At 59.8% G+C, this 20687-nt stretch overlaps 3 protein-coding genes across 7 annotated transcripts; 1 reads left to right on the top strand and 2 right to left on the bottom strand.

Moving 5' to 3' along the window:
• Window positions 1-717: 717 nt before the first annotated feature.
• LOC112105544 (fascin-like) lies at window positions 718-6137 on the top strand. The gene is made up of 7 exons (XM_029911228.1): window positions 718-1937; window positions 2371-2652; window positions 3661-3779; window positions 4343-4499; window positions 5113-5286; window positions 5865-5944; window positions 6117-6137. The coding sequence occupies exons 1-7, from the start codon at window positions 1115-1117 to the stop codon at window positions 6135-6137; spliced, it is 1656 nt and encodes a 551-aa protein (XP_029767088.1). The 5' UTR covers window positions 718-1114.
• Window positions 6138-6253: 116 nt separating this feature from the next.
• TMEM216 (transmembrane protein 216) lies at window positions 6254-12001 on the bottom strand. Of its 2 annotated transcripts, none has more exons than XM_024197563.1 (4): window positions 11938-12001; window positions 8738-8839; window positions 8117-8209; window positions 6254-6921 (listed from the first exon to the last, which is right to left on the bottom strand). In XM_024197563.1, exons 1-4 carry the CDS (start codon window positions 11948-11950, stop codon window positions 6377-6379), a joined length of 753 nt encoding a protein of 250 aa, XP_024053331.1. In that variant the 5' UTR covers window positions 11951-12001; the 3' UTR covers window positions 6254-6376. The 2 variants fall into 2 exon arrangements, with proteins under 2 accessions (XP_024053331.1, XP_029767093.1); XM_029911233.1 differs by lacking the exon at window positions 6254-6921 and adding an exon at window positions 7425-7703.
• A 1919-nt stretch (window positions 12002-13920) lies between these two features.
• On the bottom strand, window positions 13921-20640 carry TMEM138 (transmembrane protein 138). 4 transcript variants are annotated; one of them, XM_029911221.1, is made up of 6 exons: window positions 20516-20640; window positions 19612-19752; window positions 18684-18941; window positions 17831-18002; window positions 14602-14677; window positions 13921-14279 (listed from the first exon to the last, which is right to left on the bottom strand). In XM_029911221.1, exons 3-6 carry the CDS (start codon window positions 18809-18811, stop codon window positions 14167-14169), a joined length of 489 nt encoding a protein of 162 aa, XP_029767081.1. In that variant the 5' UTR covers window positions 18812-18941; window positions 19612-19752; window positions 20516-20640; the 3' UTR covers window positions 13921-14166. The 4 variants fall into 4 exon arrangements, with proteins under 4 accessions (XP_029767081.1, XP_029767082.1, XP_024053856.1 ...); XM_029911222.1 differs by having other exon boundaries at window positions 19608-19752; XM_024198088.2 differs by lacking the exon at window positions 19612-19752.
• Window positions 20641-20687: the final 47 nt, after the last annotated feature.

Below are 20687 nucleotides of genomic sequence, written 5' to 3' on the forward strand. Positions count from 1 at the left end.
TCCTGGCGGCCGATCCCAACGGCAAAGTCACCTGTGACCAGGAGAGCCCGGGCCCAGGTGCCCTCTTCCTGCTGCGGCAGTACCCAGATGGCAAGGTGTGCAAACTCCACCCACCAAGAACTCCCCATTGCCCCCCCCCCCAGGCACCAGCTCCACTGACCCCGGGCCCCCCTCCTGCTGCAGCAGCACCTGAGGGCAAGGTGTGAGCCTCCACCTGCCCCAGCACCTAGCACCCACATACTGCTGCCATATCAGCCCATCTGATGGTAGAGCCCACAGCCCCCTGCCCTCCCTATGGGCAATCCCCCAGCACCCTGCCTAGGGGGACCTGACAGCTGGGGGAGGAACAAAGTTGGCTGTGGCTCAGCTGGCAAAGGGGCTCCCCACAGATCAGTGGGGGTCCTTGCACTGAGCCGGGGCATGGGGGAGTGCAGACGAGCTCGGGTGCCGTGTCAAGTCAGAATTAGCTCTCCCACCAAGCGACCTCTCTGCTCTGGCCAAGGCCTTAGGGGCACCGCACTATATTGGAGAGTGACCATGGCCTCAGCCCACCATTAGTGGGTCTCTACAACACAGGATGGGTGGGCTCATCTCAGTTCTCTCCCCCACCCCCCGGATTTGTGTGTTGGGAAGGAAGTTTGTCCTGTGCCTGCTCAGATCCTCTACCCTGCAGCCACCAGGGGGCCACGCATCCTCCAAGGAATCCCCCTTTCTGTGGGCACAGTCGCTGTGTCACTGGCTGGAGGTGACTGGGTGCTCCCTGAGGGCTGGTCGGCTCGGGGCCTGCTTTTAGGGCGCTGGTCCCACTGTAAGCTCCAGGGAGGGGGAGGCACTTTTTGCCTCCAGGACAGTGACTGGAGTCTGGCTGGAGCTGGTAGTGACCAAAAGCCTTCCCGCGGGCCGGCTGCTGAGGGGTCTGGGTCAGATAAACCTGGTGGCGCAGGCGCCCATGTCTCAGATGCCATGGCTGGGAGCCTCCGAACAAGCCACGGGGCCAGCATGAGGGGTGGGTGGAGCCCCTGAGCTGGGACTGACTGAGTCACTTTGGATGTGGGCTGAAGCGGAGCCAGGGGCATGATTGCTCAGGGGTCTTGGGGTCAAGCGGGTCCTGCCCATGGGTCGGACGGAGCCAGGGGCTGAAGAGCAGGCAGAAGACGAGCCGTCAAAGCTCACGTGCCAGCACGGACCCAGCTGGGGGCGCTCCTGTGCTCTAAGGCCCGGACATCCTCTCCTCAGACATACGAGCCCTGAGGATTTCCCACCTCCACTTTACCAAGGAAATGGGGGATCCTGCAGGTCCCTGGTCCCACAGAAGGTAAGGATGTGGGTGCCACTGGGGATCCCTTGCTGCACTGCAGCCCAGGTGGGAGAGGTCTACGTACCCCTCTCCTGGGCCCTCTTCCAGCCAGCCCGGCCCCTCTGGCTGCTGAGCGTGGCTCATGTGACAGTGCCGGCTTCTCTCCTCCATGTACCAACACACCCAGGTCTTCCTGTGGCTCCCCCCAGGCTCCCACACGCAAACCGGGGCCCTCGATTGCTGTGCTGGGGTCTGCACTGGAGGAGCCAGCACTGCCCCCCGAGCCATGCTGGCACCGGCCCCTCCTTGCTTGGGTATGTGCTTTGCCCACAGGGAAGACCCGTCTGTACCCACCCTGCCCTGGCACTGACGGGCTGCCCCTCCCGGCAGGTGTCCCTGCAGTGCGAGCTCTCCCAGCGCTACCTGGGCGGGGCCGAGGACAATGTCACCTGCTTTGCCCAGACCGTGAGCGAGGGCGAGAAGTGGAGCCTGCACCTGGCCCAGCACCCCAACGGGCACATGCTGAACCCCGGCAAGCAGCGCTACATGCGCTGCGACCAGCAGACCGGGCACATGCGCTGCGACCGCGATCTGCCCTGGGGGCCTGAGGCCGTCATCACCCTCCACTTTGACCTCAAAGGTGGGCAGCCCCTCCCCGCTTCCTCAGGGGTGCTCTGCCCTGCTGGGGTGGGGGGAACTGAGGGGAGGTACTGGAGAGTAAGGGGGTGGGGGACCAGGGGGGGTGCCATGTGGGAGCAGATCGGAGGGAAGGGGGAAGATGTGAGTAGGGGAGTGGGGTATTGGGCGCTGGGGTGGGTGGGGAAGGATCTGAGGGTGCAAGGAAGGATGTGGGAGGCCAGGGCACTGGGGTGGGATAGGGAATATACGTGTAGATGAGGTGGGGTGCATGCTCGCCCATTGCATGTGTCCCACAGGCCTGCAGCATCACTGGGATTGCCAGTGGCTCGGATCCTGTACAGCTGGGAGGGCTGTTAGGCCAGCAGCACTGGGCCATGGTGCCCCAGTGCCAGGGTGACTCTCTCTCTAATGTTGCCTCCCTGCCCCGTCTCTAGAGAAGAAGTACGGGCTGCGGAGCGGGGCTGGGAGCCTCCTGGCTGCCGACGGCTCACTACAGGCCGAGCTGTCCCCTCAGACGCTCTACTCCCTGGAGCTGCGGGGTGGCCTGCTGGCCCTGCGGGACGCGGATGGCAGGTATCTGACTGGGCGCGAGGGCACCGTCAAGACCTTCAAGACGGACAAGCCGGGGCGCGACGAGCTCTTTGCTCTGGAGCCCAGTGCTGCACAGGTCTCGCTGCGCACCTTCGCCGGGGGCCGCTTTGTCTGCTGCAGGCCAGGTGAGCGGGGCAGGGTGGGGAACCCAGTGCTGCATCCAGATGGCTCCACTTGCCCTGCTGGCTGCTGCTACTCCCACTCCAACTCCCCCCTCCCTCCCCCGCCCTGGGCTGCTCTCCGGACGGGCAGCACGTGCTGCAGCAGGAGCAGACCTGGCAGCCAGGCCCCATGTACTCTGGGGCACTCTGCACATAGAAGGCCTAGTGGTTGCAGCACTGGGCTGGGACTGGATCTGGGTTCATTTCCCAGCTCCCTGTGGGACCTAGCTCAAGTCACTGCATCTCTCTAGGCCTCTGTTCCCTATGTGCAAAATGGAGATAACGTTCCTTCCTTTCTCCCGTTTGTGTAGTGAAACAGTCAGATCTGTAGGGCAGGGACTGTCACTGTGTCTATACAGCCCCTAGCACAACGGTGCCTGATCTTGGTTCATATTAAACTACGGCGTGATCTGAATTCTGCAGCAAAATCCGGTGGTCTCTGACAAAGATACAAGTCGTTTGCAATATTGCACCCAGTGGAATATGGAAATCTGCACTGTGCTGTTTATTTTGTGTAAAGCATTGTATACTGGGCTACCCCCACATGTTGAACATGGCCCATGGGGTTTGGCATTGACAGATAGTCAGTAGGTTTCATGCTTAACAGTCCATAGAGCTGCCGGATCAGCCGGCACTTCCTTTCCTAGCTGTTGTTTCAGGCTGTCTGCCTACAGCCTCAGGCAGGTGTCCCATTGTTAATTACCCTCCATTCATATTTTCAAGGGGGCTCTGCATTATGTGGGCAGCCACAGGGGGTCCCAGTTAGCCCTTGGGATCTCTTCACAGGGCCGTGTCCCCATCTGCTGTGGTGGATGGAAGTTGCCGTGACTGGAGCAAGTCCGGCTGCAGCCAGCAGAGGGCAGCAGTGATCCACATACCAGCCCTTCTGGGCCATGGGGGAGGGTGTTATTGACTCTCCAGGCTGGCACCACACTGCCCGCCTTTTTACCATGTGTCTCTTGCTGCCCACAGGGGCTGACATCTATGCCAATGCCATGTCCGTTGGCAACACGGAGATTTTCCAGCTGCTGCTGAACGATGTCACCAAGCAGGCCTGCTTTCGCAGCTCCTCCGGCACCTATCTCGCTGTGGTGAGTGTGGCCGGAGCCAGGGGATTGGCACAGATCCCCCGATGCGGGGAGATCGACAGAACTACCGGCTTTGGCCTGCAGCATGCTGCCTGCCGCAGTGCAGCTCTGGCGATCCACCAGCAGGGGGCGAACACATCGCTGGGACAGGGATGTAGGCAACTGCCAGCACAGGGCAGGCTGGCCCTGGCTCTCCCCTGCCCTGCTATCCAATCCCAGCTGCTAGAGTGTGCCCCGTTCCAGGAGTGGCCTATTCAGAAGGTGCCAGCAGGTTAGGGGTTAAACCCCCTTGCTCCGGGGCCTGGGTAGGAGAGCTTTGAATCTCAGTCCCTCTGTCCCTCCTCTGCCCAGCCCTGTGCCCAGCTGGTGCCCTCCTTAGCCCTGCCCCAAAGCCATGTTCGCCCCTCTCTTAGGGAGGTGTTAGGTTGTGGCAGGGGAACATGGCTCCAAGGACAGGGCCTGTGGCCAGACCCCAACTGGGAACGGGAGCAGCTCCTGGTCCCCCCCAAAGGGGGAACGTGAGGGCTGAGCACCCGTTCCCGCCCCCTAATGCTGCCTCCTTGCAGGGCCCCAAGGACTCTGTGGTGAGCACCAGCACCCAGGACAAGGGGGTCTGGTTCTCACTCCAGTACCGGGAGCAGAGGGTGACCCTGCGAATGGCTGACGGCAGACACATGGCCACCAGGCCCAATGGGCAGCTGCTGCTGGTGCCCGAGGCGGCAGGTAGGGGTGGGACGCAGCCGATACCCCTAATTGGGGAGGGGGGTTGGCAATGCGATAGAGGCCCTTCACCTCAGTGCCCCACGCTTCCCATCCAGCCCCGGGGCGGCACTGATAAATCCCTCCGGTGCAGTGGCTGTTGTGGGGCTCACGTGACGTCTCTGCCCAGATCACTGGCACTAACTGCCCCCCTTGGTTGCAGCCAGGGTCCGCCCTGGCCTTGGAATGAGGCCCTGGGGTAGGGGCCAGGACTGCCCTGCAAGGAGAGCGTCCGTTTCCAGGGCTTGCTCTTCAGCAGCGATGGTGATTTTGGGCACACAGCAGCTTTGGCCTCTCTGCTCGATCCCTGCCCTGGAGAGGTGGGGCAGAGGGGGTCCAGGGCCCTGCTCTAGAGCGTCACCCCCATTCCCCCCATCCCCAGGGGAGTGGGCCCTGGCCTGCCCCATATACCGAAGGGATGGTTCTCAGCAGCAGCCCCTCCTGACCTGACTTGACAGAGCTTTGGCCCTGTCTGCCACCACACAGCGCCTCCGCAGGGCCAGCTGGTAGCCTCCATCCTGTGCCCCGTGTGGGGCCAGCTGGAGCTAACGCTGCCTGCTGGGATCTGTGCCCTCAGGCAAGGGGGAGGAGTTCCTGCTGCTGCTGGTGAACCGGCCCCTGCTGATCCTGCAGAGCGAGGTGGGCTTCGTGGGGCTGTTCCCCGGGACGCAGCGCCTAGACGGAAACCGGCCAGCCTACGATGCCAGTGCCCTGACACTCGGCGAGGACGGCTTCTGCCACTTCAGAGTCGGTGCGGCACGGGGTTCCTGCCAGGGTCTGGGACATGGAGACTCCAGGGGGCTGGGGAGTACCAGGCATGGGGAGGGGGCCGAGGATCTGTGCCAGGGGCTGGAGTGTGGGGGTGCAGGGTGATGAGGGTGTGCCAGGCACTGGGGTATCCCTGGGGATTGGGGTGCTAGGGGAACCGACTGGAAGGGGGGGGGGGGGCCCTTGGCCATGTCTTAGGAAGGGGGGTTGCCCAGGGTTCCTCTGCCCAGGCTGGAAATGCCCTCTTCCATCACTGGGGGGACAGTCAATGAACTGCTGAAGGCCCCCAGCTCCTCCCCTTCCCATCTGGTGCAGTAGCCAGCACTTCAGAGGCAAGGGGCCCCCTGCCCCTCCCATAATCCTCCTAGGAGCAGAGTCCATGCTGGCCCCACCTAGTGTCCGCTCTGCAGCAAGACTCTGGTGTGCATCTCCTGGAGTGCTTCCACCCATAACATCCTGCAGCAGCGCCTCCCCTAGGTTACAAGTGTGCCCTTTCACTCTGGTCGCCCCCTCCGCCATGATCCATGTCACCCGGCCCTAACTGCTCCCTTTGGCCCACAGCCAACAAGTACTGGAGCCTGGACCAGGACGGGCTGGTCATGGCGAGTGGAGACCACCCCAGCAACTTCACCCTCCAGTTCGTCCCCCCGGCGCTCTGGCCGCCTCCCCCCTCCCCGCGGGGGGGGGGGGGGCGGGGGGCGGCAGGAGGCTTTTTTGCCTGGGGCGGCAAAAAAGCCATAGCCGGCCCTGGATGGGGCTTCTCCCAGCCAGAGCAGTGCTCTGTAGCGCAGGGAACATTCATGTGCCCTGAAGTGGGAGCAGGCTGCCCCCTAGTGGCCCAGGGGGAGGTGCCTCCTTGCTGTCTCCTGGGGGAAGCCCTACTCTAATGAAAAGGCTCCAGGCAGCAGCAGTAGCAGAAAAATAAATATTTATTGGAAAATAGTATTGATTTGGAGGATGCGAGAGGAGGGGGAAAAGTGCCACGAGTCACTGCTACAGCTAATAACACTGAATCTGGGGGAGCGGGTGGAAGCACCTCCCAATCAGTCACACATGCGATAGACAGGAGCTTATTAATACTTACAAGGGGGGCCCTGGGTGTCTGCCCCTCCGCCCCTGTGCTGAAATGGGAGGATACAGAAGGTGCAGGCATGATCCATGGGGGTGCGGTCTGGGCCAGGGGCCACCTGGCCTTGTGTGCATGGGCTCGGACAAACTCTAAGCCCTGGCTGTAGGGGCCGGAATGGGATCCATGTCAGCTCCCAGCAGCCTCTCCCCCCCCACCCCCACTGCCCGGCAGGCAGGGGAGGGCAGTGCCTGCAGCGGGTGAGTGATGCCTGGGCACACGGAATGGCTGCTTCATGAGGCGCCAGGTCTGGGATGCGAGTTAAAGTCTCTCTCCAAGTCGCTGGGCACGCCAGCGGTGGCTTCCTGCCCAGGAGGGGCTGATGTGGAATGAGGCTGTGGCTGGGTCTAGCTCTGCTCCGAGGGGCTGAGACGCCGCCATCAGACCAGCCGTGGAGGGAGGGAATGTGTGGCCTCAGTCCCAGGCGCTGGGGCAACGCGTCACCTTGTCTGGCCTGGAACAGCCTGGATGGAGCCTTAGTATGAGTCCACCCTAGAGGGAAATAAACAGGAGAGAGCCTGGCCGTCAATTGCAGACCCTCAGCAGCCTCTCCAACCCCACCCTGCACACGGCTCTGGCTGGGGGGGGGGGGAAGCTTCCCTCACATCCCTGGGCAACCCTGTCACCCCAACTGCTTCCCCACCCCCCCCGGGAATCTGTCCTCGTAGCAGCCAATCAGAGGAGAGGAGTGCAGATGAGGAAACCGAGGCAGGGGCAGTCAGGAATGGCACCCAGGAGTCCTGATCCCCAGGCGTGTGCATGAGCCACTTGCCCAGCCATTCCGTTTGTATCATCAGCGTTTTCTCTCCACACTTTCCCTCCCTCATCTTGTCTCCACCACAGCCTCCCTCCTTGCTCATGACCTAGTTATTCCCACATTTCCACTAGCCCATGAATGGTCCAGTCTTCCCCAGCCCCAGTGCTTTTTCACCCCTTGGATCCTGTCTCCCTCCTGGCCAGTTTGTCCACCCCAGCTCCTCCCATGTTACCCTTCCAGACCCTGCCCACACCTGCTCAGTTTCCCACTGCCTCCCAGTGGTGCTGCTGCTCAGGGCAGGAGGGGGTGGGGTACCTGGAGAAGGAGACCAGGGTGAGGATGCCTAGGAGCAGCTCGACGGCGTAGAAGAGCAGCAGGATGGCATTGAGGATGGCCTCCAGCCGGAGGGCGTAGGTCTGCAGGAGCAGGTAATAGGCCGCCATCACTGCCGCCGGGAATGTCAAGGCCAGGCTGATGGAGAGCGGCACCTTCCGCTGGCACAGGTTCCCCTTGGAGCCTGCCACGTGGCACAGTTAGTAAGGCAACCGCTCCCTGCCCTGCAGCCATCCACGCATGCAGCTTCCTGGAGGGGCACAACTGGGGGGACAGACTGCTGGGGGATTGGGATATAGAGCCTATCCCCTCTAGGACACAGGCTCCAATCCAGCCCAAGGGCAGGGAATGGGACATGGAGCCTTTCCTCTCTAGGCCTCTGGCCCCTGGTCCAGAAACCTGGCTGGCTCAGGCAAAGAGCTCTTCAGCTCTAGGCACTGATCCATCCCCAAGCTGAGTGAGCAAAAGCCAATCATGTGCTGGCTGCTTGGCGGCCCAGTGAAATCAGGCACCAGTCCAGCCGTCTCAGAGCTGTTTGCCCCCAGGGGGCTGCTCGCCCTGTTGTTCCAGAGCTGGCTGTTAATCTTAGGCACTCACCAAAAAATATCCGAGTGACTTCAATGCCGAGGTAGAGGAAGAGCATGACCAGATCCAGGGCCAGGTTGGCAGAGGGGTATGGTAACAGCAGCCCTGTGGACACAAGTCACCTGTTTCAGGAGGAGCGCAAGGCCTCCAAACCCTCTTTCTGGGGTGCCACTGTCCCTCACCGGGACAGGTCCCTAAGGAAGGGGAGATGGCCGTGAATAGCTAGTGGTTCTCAGCCCGAAGGCCTTCCTCCAGGGACAGCAAGTCTGGGGGAGAGCCCCAGAGAGGTGCCAGCAGGACCACAGAAATGCAGTGCAGAGAGTGGCTCATATAATGGGTCCCAGCCCTTGCCCAGCATCAGAGCCAAAGGCTTCCTTTTACTCCTCCCTCCCACCAGATGCAGCCCTGCAACGGGCTGGGAGTGGCTGAAACGCATGGATGGGCTGGGAGGCCTGAGGGGCTTGGGTGGAATAAGTCAGCTGGCACTCCACTGGGCTTGTCCTGCCTGCCTTGCCCTCAGTCAAGTGGCGCTTGATACCACAGCACAGAGGGCAGCCCTGCTGCCAAAGGCTGTTCCGTAGTAGTCCCTGGTGATCTGGAATGGAGGCTGGAATGGCAGCGGAGGGAACTCACCTTTATAGACGAATATGAAGATCTCCAGGAGGAAGTAAGTGGCATAATACCATCCATTGAGGAAGAGCAGGATTTCCAGCGGTGTAGAGGAGAGCTGGCGGCCTGGGGGATGGGCAGATGAATAGCATGAATGGGCGAGGTGCTGCTCCCCATGCAGGCCTGCCGGCCTCATTCTTCCCTCCAAAGAGGGCAGAGGAAGCCAAAAGGGCCTGAGCTGCATTAACCCCTAACTCCCCATGGGAGCCCCGCCCTCGTAGGATGAGGGATTGTCTGGCTCTCTGAGATAGGCTGAACACAAGGGACTGACTGAGAGGATAGGTGGTCAAGGTACTGGCCTGGATCCTTTCCCAGCTCTGCAACAGGCTCCTTGCATGACCCTGGGCGAGCCACTGAGCACAGACTTACAAAGAGATGTAGGCACCTAAAAATGTAGACAGGTGCTCACCTGCCTCTTTAGGCACCTCAAAATCTGACCCTGAGTCTCTCTGGGCCTCAGTTTCCCATCTGTAAAATGGGGATAAGAATCCTTCCTTTCATAGAATATCAGGGTTGGAAGGGACTTCAGGAGGTCATCTAGTCCAACCCCCTGCTCAAGCAGGACCAATTCCCAACTAAATCATCCCAGCCAGGGCTTTGTCAAGCCTGACCTTAAAAACCTCTAAGGAAGGAGATTCCACCGCCTCTCTAGGTAACCCATTCCAGTGCTTTCTCCCAGCTTTTATCTATTTTGTTTCACTGGGGCAGGGGCTGGTTCTCGCAATGCATTAGTGCAGCAGAATGGAGCCCTGATCTCAGCTGGGGCTGCTGGGTGCTATCGTGATTTCACAGCATCTAAGGCCAGAAGGGATCACTGAGTCTGACCTCCTGTATAGCACAGGTTGCCAAGTTACCCCAGAGGCCAGACGAGCTGCCACTCGGGGCTGACCTCACATCTGGCATGAGTCCAGTAACTTGTGTTTGACTAAAGCATCTTCCAGAGAGGTGATGTGACTCCCCCACTTCCCTGGGTCATTTTTTCCCGTGGTCTGTCCCCTCACTGTTGGGAATGTCGGCCTATTGTCTAATTTGAATTTGTCCAGCTTCAGCTTCAGCTTCCAGCCGTTGTTTCGTGGTTGGCTCTTCTCCGCTAGAAGCAGGCAGTGTGGTTCTCTAAGCCTCTCCACTTTCTGTCTGCAGACAGAAGCTTTCCCCACTACATTTTGGTTTTTCTCCCTCTGCTTGGTGCCACCCTTGGCAGGAAGAGGATTTTTGAGAACAGGAAACTTGTATTTAAAGAGAAAACATGGCAGGGCAGCAGGCCCAACTAAGATCAAAGAGCTCCTACACATGACCAGCCACACAGTAGTGTGCCACCTGCCCCACTTTACAGCAGGGTATCAGGCAGCAAGGAGTGAAACTCAGCAGCAGGAGCTGGCTTCGCACTCTTCAAGCCGGCTGTTTCTATCTGGTTGGTGCTTCAGGCCAAGGTGAAGCATTGACTCCACCAGCAGTGATGTGGCAGACAAGCTTTCAGCTGTGTGCGGGCTGGTCATTTAGCAGTAGAACATGTTGTTTTGGAAGTAACAAGCCAGAGACCCATAGCTCTTGTCTTCTGTTCTGACTGGGGTGAAATAAAGTTCCCAGGAATATGTCTGTAAATGGTGGATTCTCTGTGACCTTAAGTCTTTAAACCATGATTTGAGGACTTCAAGAGGTTAGGGGTCTATTTCAGGAGTGGGTGGGTGAGGTTCTGTGGCCTGCAATGTGCAGGGGGTCAGACTAGATTGGGGTGGGCAAACTACGGTCCGGAGGCCGCATGCGGCTCTTCAGATATTTTAATCCAGGGGGCAGGGTGTGGCTCCCGGAACCAGCGGCATGTCCCCTCTCTCGCTCCTACACGTAGGGGCAGTCAGGGGGCTCCGCACGCTGCCCCCACCTCAAGCGCCGTCCCCGCAGCTCTCATTGGAACCATGGCCAATGGGAGCTGCAGGGGCGGCGCCTGCAGACAGGGCAGTGCGCCAAGCCACCTGGCTGCACCTCCACATAGGAGCCAGAGGTGGGACATGTCGCTGCTTCTGGGAGCTGCTTGACGTAAGCACCGCCTGGAGCCTGCACCCCTGGCCCCCTCCCACGCCCCAACCACCTGCCTCAGCCCTGATCCCCCTCCTGCCCTCCGAACCCCCTGCCCCAGCCCGGAGCCACCCTCCCGCACCCTGAACTCCTCATGTCTGGCTCCACCCCAGAGCTCGCAACCCCAGCCAGAGCCCTCACCCCCTCCCACACCCCAACACCCAATTTTGTGAGCATTCATGGCCCTCTATACAATTTCCATTACCAGATGTAGCCCTCGGGCCAAAAAGTTTGCCCACCCCGGACTAGATGATCATGATGGTCCCTTCTGATCTTAAAGTCTATGAGATGACAGAACCCTGTAGTATGCGCTGTTTTCAAGGTATCGATAGATCGTAATCAGGTTAGTGATGAGAATGGATCTCACTGCCAGAGCTAACGCTGCCCGACCCTGACCGTTTCCATTCCAGCCCCTGCTGGCTGTAGCTCTGCGCTTTGCAGGGAAGTTTCCAGGCCTGGGCTCTGAGAGCGAGCTGCTTTTCAGCACCCTTTGAGCCAGCTGGGGTCAATGGATCTGTGTGTGTGTGTGGGGTGGCTCCGTGCTTTCCTGAAATATAAAATCTGCTCGTTTTGTTTTTAAACCAGCTCCCGAAGGCGCAGGAGGTGGCGATTGGGCAGGGACACCCTCTCCATCAGCACCTGGGGAGAAAGGCTTGGAAGGAATCAGGGGGAAACAGGGCTGGGGGGGGCATAGCTCCGTCCATGGGGTGGGGGAAAGGGAGGTAGGTGGCCCCCTGGGATGGATTGGGGGAAGGGATGTGCCCCTCCCCCCCGTGGAGGGGAAGGTCAAGGGCCCTTCCCGCGAGGACGGGGTCACGTGGCAGCCCCAGGGTGGTCAGGGAAGTGGGGGGTCACGTGGCATCCCATGTAGAAGGTGGGGCAGGGGGACGTGCGCCCCGAAGGTGTGAATGGGGAGGTCACGTGTCTTTCCCGCAAGGATTAGGAGTCACGTGGCACAGCCCCCCGGCATGCCCCCCCGGGATGCTGCCGCCCCGCACTCAGTGAAGGCTCCTGGGGGGGAGGGGGTGTCCCATGCACCGGGCGGGGGGGAGGAGGGAATCCGGGACCCCCTCCCCCAGCCCCGCACTTACTTCTGGGCGCCATCTTCCATCTCCATGGAAACTGTCACCCAGAGACATCGCTTCCGGCAACGCGGACCAGGGAAGCGGAAGTGCGGGACCAGAGCGGCTCGCGCCGCTCCAACCGGCTCAGCCCCGCGGCTCGATGGTGCTGGAGGACCCGCCGGGCTTTGTGCAGCGGGGGCTGCGTTGGGTGGTGGCGGTGGCAGAGGCAGGGCATCCGGGGTTGGGGCTCTGCGTAAAGCAACCGCTCCCGGAGTCCCGGCATCTCCGCGCTGTCCCGGGGGGTCCCTCCAGCCAGCCCAGGGACCCCCCGGGAGCCTACAGGCTCAGACACCCTCGTCCCCGCCCTTGATTATTGGTTTAACATCTCCTGAGTTCGAAGCCCGTCTCCTGCCTGCGTGGCTCGTTGCCTTTGCCCACCCGCAGCTGGGGACATTGCGATGCTCCCCCGGCCTCTTGCCTCCAGGAGCTTTATGACAAGGCTTGTCATCCCATCACAAGAGTTGGCAACGCAGCTATTGGCTCCTCCTCCTATCCAGGGGCTCATGGCTAATATTGAGTGCCTCACAGTCCGCTATGGATCCTGATCTCCCTCTCTAACAGCAAGGCTGGTCACTCTGCAGTACCCCTGGCACTGCTTCCCAATGAGACCCTGCTCCCTCCTTCAGCACCCCAACCCACAGACAGCACAGGTCATTTGGAGATATCCCTCCCCCAGCATTGGTGTAATGCTCACCAGTGACCCCCCATTCCCTTCCCCTAAGCAACATAGTTGGGTCACTGTCCCACCTCTTCCCCCCAGCCTGTCTGGAAAAAGGAAATACCATGGTTCTGAATTACAGAATTTATTTCTGAATAACTAACTCCTGAGCTGTACTCCCTCTGCTCTGATCACCACAAGACACCACCCAGGCCCCTTCCTCTGGAGCAGGCAGCTTGGAAATAAACCAATGCTGAAAACACAGCTCACTGGCAAGCTGAAGGGTTTCTCCATCCAGCTGAGATCATTAGGCTAGCAAGTGCTTTATCTTCTCTCCCCTCCAAGATTGGAATGTCATGGGAAACAAGGGCTGTGTTATGTGGGTCTACATGTAACTCTGCCTGCCCTATGTTACGGCACCATTCCCGATACACACCTCTGCCCTGGCCTTTACCAAGGCTCTGCACCTTGCTCAGCCCTCCAACAAGCTGATGGAGGAATTCAGCGGTTGCCCATTCAGTAATGCCTACTGTGCGGTAGGAACGCAGACCCTACTGCTACCACCGCCAGTCAAGGTGACCAGTATTGTCTTATTGTCTCCTGCCTACTGCTTATATTGTCAGCTCTTTAGGGTGGCAGCCATCTTTGTTCTGTGTTTCTGCAGTGGCTAGCTCAACAGGGCCCTGATCCATGACTGGGGAATGACTAAACATCACAGGCAGCTCAGCAGCTGCATGGAGAGTGTGTCCTGGCCATTGGACTCCTGTCCCCAGTAGGGGAATTAGCTGCAATGTGGGCTAGAACAGAACAGTGTTTTTTGGGGGGGAGGGGGACACATACCCCTAGGATAGAACAGGGCCTGGGGTACGGAGGGTGCACCCAAAACATGCACACACAATGAGGTTTCTGGAAAATGAAGCCAATTTATTGTCTCATAATTTACAAAAATACACAGGTACAAAAGGAGGGTCTACCACCAGGACAGGCCTAACGCTGCGCGGCTAGGACAGGCTGCATCCTGGCACCTCATCCCACCAGATATGCAAAGCGGAGGCCGAATGGAGCAGATACCAACAGAACCCCATTGGTCAGGCGGCGAGTGAGCTGTGCGTAGGGCTGGTGGAAGGATTGTTCTGGATGAAGAGAAGCCATGCTGCAGTTACAGGACAGGAGTCCTCAGCCAAACCTGCTTGGCACTTCAGATCACTCCTCAGGGAGGCTGCAGCTGGGTCTAGAGAGAAAGGGGCAGGAACAGCTCGCTGATCTGCAAGAGGGGAGTGGAATGAGGATGAGGGAGAGCCTGGGGATGAGGGAGAGCCTGAGCGGACAACCAGCAAAGCAGCAGGTGCGAGGATGACACGTCTCTTGATGGGACCTCTCCAGCCTGTTTAGTTCATGAGATGGAGTGCGAGACCAGGCTTGAGAGACACTGGCTTCTCAGACAGCTGATAGAGAGTGCAGGTGGAATGGGGGGCTCCATGCCAGCCAGCTGGGAGCAGCCATGGACCGGCCACGGCTCTGGGTCCTGGAGGAAGCCATCAGCTGCGGACCTGAGCAAACTCCTTGCGCAGCCATAGGGAGTCCTGGTAGAAGCGGGGGTCCCCCAGGTGCAAGGCCGTCCTCTTGTAGAAGTAGCAGTACAGCACGGCCGCTGGGGACAGCGAGAGGAAGGTGAGACAACACAGCCGGCTGGGGAATGTCCTCTCCCCCACCCCATCCTCCACCTGCTGGATCACCCCAGTGTGCCCTGGGGACCTTCAGGACAGGCAGAGCCTCACTGAGATCCAGCACCAATGGGAAGGGGTTGGTATGGCTCATGGGAACATAGAACTGCCATTCCCTAACAAACCCACCCCAAGCCCAGCCTAGGGAGACTGCAGGGAAGGCAGATGGGGCCAGCCCTCTGGTAGCTCTGCTCTGGGGCTGTGGTCTGTGTGTGCGTGTTGGGGTACATGATGGAGCTTGGCCCTTACCCAGCCTCTGGAACACAAAGAGGGCCTGCAGCCCGTCCGTCCATACAAAGCGGGTGGAGTTTTTCCAGCGCAGGTTCTGAAGGAGAGAGAGGCACAAGGGAAATCAGGGACAGGAAACGGCCACGTGAGCACCTGCCCAGCCCACCACAGAGCTCAGCACGCTGGGTCCTTTTACTCACTTCCTTGCTCCTCTCTTCTCCGGGCTGCTCCATTCAGTCACCTCCCCATGTCACTTACTCCAGATCCCCAGTGGGAAGCAGCTCCCTATCTCCCCAGTGTTAGAGGACTCCCGCTAGTGGCTGAGCCCCTCAGCAGGGGGAGAAATGCATCATCACTGTACTGATCCACTTTCCAAAGAAACCCTTTCCCAACAAGAACACCCCCCTCTCTGAGCCCGTCCCTGGGGCCCAGCCGTCTAGAGGCCTCCCTCCTCCTCCTTACGAGCGGGGGTGTGAGTGGCAGGGAGCAGCTCAGGGTGCACTCAAAGGTTAATCAGATCAGCGGATTTATACAGAACACCAAGACCCAGTCGAGCTTCCCAACACAGATCCTAGAAAATCCTCTTAAATCCCGCTGCCCAGCTACTCACTAACTCGGGGGCTTTGGGCAAGTCACCTAGGCCCAGTTCCTCAGAAGTATATAGGTGCCTAACTCCCACTGATTTCAATGGGAGTTAGGCACCTAAATACCCTTGAGGATTTGACTCTGAGCCCCTCTCTGTGCCTCAGTGTCACCCTCTGTGCAGTGGCGGGGGGGGGAGGGAGGGAGGGGAGATGATGCTGGTGGCTCCCTGTTTCATTGGGGGGGGGGGGGTGGTGTCGCTGGACGGCAGGTGTTCTGAAATCCCTGGCTGCGGGGTGCTGAAGCAGGGCAGAGGGGGACCACGGCATTCATGGCAGCAAAGGCAGCTGGTATCTGGCTGGCACTGCCTCACCATGATGCTCTGTTCCAGCGGGTTACAAGCGTCAGTGGTTCTTATTACTGATGTTCTGCAGCACCAAACGGTCGAATCCAACACAAGAGGCTGGTTTATTATCCTGTGGCTTTGGGCCAGGTACTACTAGACTCAGCCAGCCGGTCACCCCAGTGCTCACCCCGGCGTCTCAGAGCCAAGCAGCAGCCCCAGCAGAGAAATGGGATTTGTGGAGCTAGCCCTTTAAGAGACTGGCACTGTTGCAGCAGGTAGCAGAGACAGACTCCGAGTTGCGGGTGAGATCAAAGGGGGGAGGGCGCAGTGCCTAAGAGACAGGGCAGGAAAGAGTTAATGGGAGTGGCGAGGAGGGGATGGTGGGTGTCTTGAGGATGGGGAGAGAGCAACCCTCCCTACCCTTCTCCTGAGAGGAGGGCAGGGCACAAGCAGAGCTGCCAGCAGCTGTGCTTGCTCCAACCCAAACTGGGACAGACACTCGCAGCCTGTGGCTGCTGCAACCAGCTGCGCCCCTGAGCGCTGGTTCCTGGCGGGGATTTATCCCATGCAGTGCCCTGCGCGGACATTGGCACTGCTCACCCAAGGATTAGCCTTGTTGGTGGGGAAGCCATTCCAGCAAGACTCTAAAGCAGGCTTGGGAGCTTTCCAGGGCAAGTACCGACCAAGCCAGGCATCCGTGTAAACCCTACTCCCTAGAGCTCCCACACAGGATCCAACCCAGGATGCAATTGTTCATCTGTTAGATCCTGATCAGAACCGGCAAGACCAGGAGCTGCTGCTCAGGGGGGAGTTGAAAAGGGAAGGAGGGGGATTTCAAAGGGAAAGGCTCTTGCTGTACCGCCCTCTCATGGGTACCACAGTTGAGGACACGGGTCAGTTTCCACCCTAGCTCCAACAGTCCCCTGCCAGGAGGGTGTTCTCTGAGGCCTGGCTTCTGCTGAGCAGTGATTTGGGTTTTTAGATGGAGCAAAATCCCTTTGGGAGGAAGTGATGGGATATCAACAGACTGGCCAATGGCCCGAGCTGTGCCAGGAGGGGGTGGGCTACCACACTAGATGGATCGGTGCAGCCACTCCACCCCTTTAGGAGTGAACACCTCTGATTTCCCCACTGTGAGCATTCTGATCACTCCTGGGACAGCTCCTGAGGGCAGAACCAATGCCTCCGCCATCCTCTGGCCCCAGCCGCCAAGGGAGGAGTTGGATTCAAATGTATTTTGAATCCCAAACTATCCCCCCTCCAAATAAACTCTCACTGTGGAGTTGCCTCCCCCAGCCACGTTTCCCACCATGGCATCAAGAGAGCACAAGGCCCAGGACACCAGCACCTGCCGATGGCCATGCAACAGGCTGCTGTGTGAGGTCCCGCTCCTGCTCTCGGCAGTGGGGACTCCGCTTGAAGTGGCCGGGAGGGCTGCTCGCAGACCCGAGTCAGATCAGGTCCCCAAAGAGCCATAACTGACTATGCTGCCTAGTGGGAGGAGCAGCTCTCCCCAAATCTGGCAGATGGGGCGTGCTTCTGCCCGGCTCCATGGCCAATCTCCAAGAAGAGAGGGGGAGGCTGGGGAGGCACATGTGCCCCCAAAGAAAGGATCTGAGTTGGGGAGGAACAATGCTCCCTGTCACAAGCTGGGAGGAAGGTGCTGGGGAAGGGCTGCACGGAGCCCAGCTGAGCTCCCTCCAAGGGAGAGGAGAGGAAGTGGGGCTGGTATCCCTCCCCCGCTTCTACTCCAGGCCCAATCCCCCTGCTTGAAGCATGGGGTGAATCCCCCAATCAGCGAGGGCCCAGGTGCAAGGGTGCTTAGCGGCAGCTCCTGGTACCTGACTCCTCTCCTTAGAGTGCCCCACACTCTCCAGAGATGCGCTGCTGCCTCCTTGGGAGACGGAAACGTTCCACAGAGCAGCAATCCTCCCTCTCTGGAGCTGCAAGGGGAGAGGGGCCCGGAGTGAAGCTCTGACCTCTCCAGGCTCAGGGGTCAGCCCTCCTCCCTCAGGATAAGCTGCTCTCCAGCAGGAGGCCAAGACAACACACTGCTTACAGAGTGTGGCAGGACTGGCTTGGTGCACGATGGGGAATTTTGGCCCTCTCTAAACCTTCATGCCAGAAGGGGGCTAGCAGAGCAGATGGACCAGTGTCCAGCTGGGGCAGGACATCAGACCAGTGGGTGGTTCTGGGACTACAGGAAGTGGGTATCATATCAGATGCACCAGGCTCCCAGCTGCTCCGGAAGAGGGTGAGCTACCCATCTAGACAGATGTGTACAGCTGTTCCTACGCCCCCTGAGAACAAGCCCTGCCTTACCATGACCCAGATGTGGAAGGCGATGCTCAGAACCAGGTAAGCCGCCGACAGGACAATGGTCCCTTTAAACTTGTGGAAGAGGAGGTTGACCAGGCCGGCCTGGAAGACGAAGGTGTTGAAAAACATGAGGAAGATGATGATGGTGTTGAAGAGGATGGCGATATCCTGGATGCTGCAGGGAGACAGATGCCATGAGCACACTTCCAGAGACCACAGCCCTCCCTGGGGCCATGTGCTGGACACAGTGGCCAACACAAGCATTGCCCTCTGTCCTAGGGGGTGTCCCAGCTGCCCTGGCCTACACAGCAAAACACAAAGCCTGTGCTGGAACACCACCGTGCACCAGGCCCCTGGAAGGAGAGGCAGCCAGCTCTGGGTGGTTCCTCCGGCCCAGGCAGCCCCTCCTAGTGCAGTAATTCCCTGCTTTGATAATTGATCTGGGCAGACACAGATGTTCCTCCCCAGATCTTTATGTAACTGACACTTGGCTTAGTGCCAAGAACACGGGCTGGCTCTGGGAATGGAGCCACTGTCCACAGACCAGGCTCTCCCTGCAGCTACGCCCCCCACCTCCATGGCAGCTAGTAACTGATGCTTCAGAGGAAAGCAGTCAGGTACTGCTTCACACTGTGGGGGAAGGAGGAAAAAACCTTCCCCAAGTCCTCCCCCTCCACTCCATTGCCTCAGTGTGTCCTCTCGTCCCCATTTTCTTGGCTACAGTGGCAGTGAGCTGGAAGAGAACCCAGGGCTCCTGACTCTGCCCCCTGCTCTAACCACTAGCCTGCACTCTCTCCCACAACTGAGAAGTGAACCCAGCTCTCCCAATTCCAACCGCTAGCCCCTGCCGCCTCACATGAAGAGCACAAGCTGGATGACGGGGGCCGTGCGGAGCAGCTCCGAGAAGGAGTTGACAAAGAGGTCATAGACGATCAGCAGGAACTGCAGGGAGAGCACCAGGCTGTAGTTACTAGTCCGGAGCATCTTCCTTTCCCAGGGCCCTCAGCGTGTGCATTCCAGAGAACAGAGCCAGCTCATCCTCAGGGCCAGAGGGGCTTCGGCTCCCCTCCTGCACCACAGCCTCTCCCTGCTCCCTACAGCTGAGCTCTGGAGTCTGGAAGAGAAGGTCAAAAGGGGTTTATCTCCAGCAGGGCCTGTGGCAAATGCCTACCTGACCTAGGGGTGAAGCTGCAGTTCAACCAAGAGCCCAGCTTGGCCAGGGGTTCTCCCCAAACTGCTTCACATGCTCCCAGACAGTACCTGGGCCCAAATCCATGGGACCTTCTCAGTTTCAGCTACCCAGCAGCCAAGCTCCAGGCTAGAGAGCAAGATGTTTACAAGAGAACACCCTTAAGGGTCATAGCAGTAACCCTGGACTCCCTTCACCCAGAACACAGGTGCTCTCCTACCTAGGGGCTGCAGGCATACCAGGGAGAGGATCTCAGGGGCTCCATACAGAGCCATGCCCTAACCCAGGGTGCTCTCTACCCTGTGGGTCATAGTCAGAGGGCTCTCGTTCTGCCTGACCCAGGTTACTTTAGGGTTATGGCAGGCCACAGACCGGCAGAGAATGCGTTTGGAGAAAGGTGGGGGGGACATGACCCTGGAGGAAGAATAGAGGAGACAGAATCTTGGGGGGTTACAGACACCCATAAGGGAAGAGGATCATAAATATATTTGGGGTTGGGAGCCAGCGGGGGCACAGCCACAATGGTAGTGGTGTGAAGGGACACGGGGTTGAGCAGAGGACAATGGGGTGATCTTATCTGGGGCAACTCACGCACAGCCTGAGACTGGAGCAGAGGGATCCTTCCTGGAGACTCAGAATCACCCCGGGCAGGGAGGAGGAGACAAGGAATAGGAGCTGAGGCAGGTTGCCACACCAGGGATGAGGTTTTACCCACCTGTGGGGAGGGGATATGGGTCTGTCCATAGAAGAAAAGAGGAAATGCAATTCACAGCCAGCCAGCCAGCCCCCTCCCCCAATTGCTACAACGCGCGCGCGCGTGTACCGTACACCCAGGGCCGGCTCTGGCTTTTTTGCCGCCCCAGGCAAAAAAGCCTCCGGCCAACCCCCCCGCCGCGGGGAGGGGGGAGGCGGCCAGAGCGCCGGGGGGGAGAGCGGAGCCCCGGCCGGGGGGGAGGGCGGCCAGAGCACCGGGGGGAGGGCGGCGAGCCCGGCTGTGGCCCCGTTCTCCCCGGCGGCCGGAGCGCCGCGCTGCCCCCCTCCAGGTGCCGCCCCAAGCACAAGCTTGGTGGGCTGGTGCCTGGAGCCGGCCCTGCGTACACCGCCTGGGGGTGGGGGTAACAAATTGGGTCACCCCCCGTGGGAGGGGCAACAATACTAGGGGATCGCACATAGGTGGGGGCAGGAAGGCCAGGGCGAATCCCTGCCAACATTTACGGGGGTGATTCTGGGACATCGTAATTGACATCCCTCTTAATTCAGCGCCTCCGGGGACTCGGGACCCGGAGACCCAGGAGCTTTCTGATGCCTCCAGACCTAGGGGCCCCCTCGGCCCCCCTCCAATGGTTCCGCCCAGGGAACCCCCCGAGCCCCGGTCCCCACCAGGAACCCCCCGGGCCTTGGTTGCATAACCAGGGCGCAGCGGCCCGATCGCGCCTCCTGCGGTTCCCCCGGGCGCAACTGCCTTCCCCCAGCCGGGCCGGGCCGGACCTCGCACATACCTCGGGCCGCCATCTTCCATCCCCATGGAGACCGCACAGCCATTGGCGACCGGTCCGGCCGGCGGAACCGGAAGCGCTCAGATAGAACCCAGGGGCACCTCCGGATGCCTTGGATCATAGAGTGGGGCAGAGTTCTCGTCTCCCCGTCTCTGTGAGCTGCGGAGGCTGCTGG

Source organism: Terrapene carolina, unplaced genomic scaffold (assembly GCF_002925995.2).
Source record: "Terrapene carolina triunguis isolate 2854851 unplaced genomic scaffold, T_m_triunguis-2.0 Scaffold90, whole genome shotgun sequence".
Taxonomy (NCBI): Eukaryota; Metazoa; Chordata; order Testudines; family Emydidae; genus Terrapene; species Terrapene triunguis.

Coding starts and splice junctions, on each gene's coding strand:
- TMEM138 (XM_024198088.2), bottom strand. CDS start 18,811: ATGCTCCGGACTAGTAACTACAGCCTGGTGCTCTCCCTGCAGTTCCTG. Junction 14,678..17,830: donor CCTTCCACATCTGGGTCATG/GTAAGGCAGGGC, acceptor TCTCTCCTTCAG/AACCTGCGCTGGAAAAACTC. Junction 14,280..14,601: donor CTTTGTGTTCCAGAGGCTGG/GTAAGGGCCAAG, acceptor CGCTGTCCCCAG/CGGCCGTGCTGTACTGCTAC.
- LOC112105544 (XM_029911228.1), top strand. CDS start 1,115: ATGGGTCGGACGGAGCCAGGGGCTGAAGAGCAGGCAGAAGACGAGCCG. Junction 4,500..5,112: donor GCTGGTGCCCGAGGCGGCAG/GTAGGGGTGGGA, acceptor CTGTGCCCTCAG/GCAAGGGGGAGGAGTTCCTG. Junction 5,287..5,864: donor CTTCTGCCACTTCAGAGTCG/GTGCGGCACGGG, acceptor TTTGGCCCACAG/CCAACAAGTACTGGAGCCTG.
- TMEM216 (XM_024197563.1), bottom strand. Junction 8,210..8,737: donor CTTCATATTCGTCTATAAAG/GTGAGTTCCCTC, acceptor TTGTGTCCACAG/GGCTGCTGTTACCATACCCC. Junction 6,922..8,116: donor AGTCACTCGGATATTTTTTG/GTGAGTGCCTAA, acceptor ATTTCCCTCTAG/GGTGGACTCATACTAAGGCT.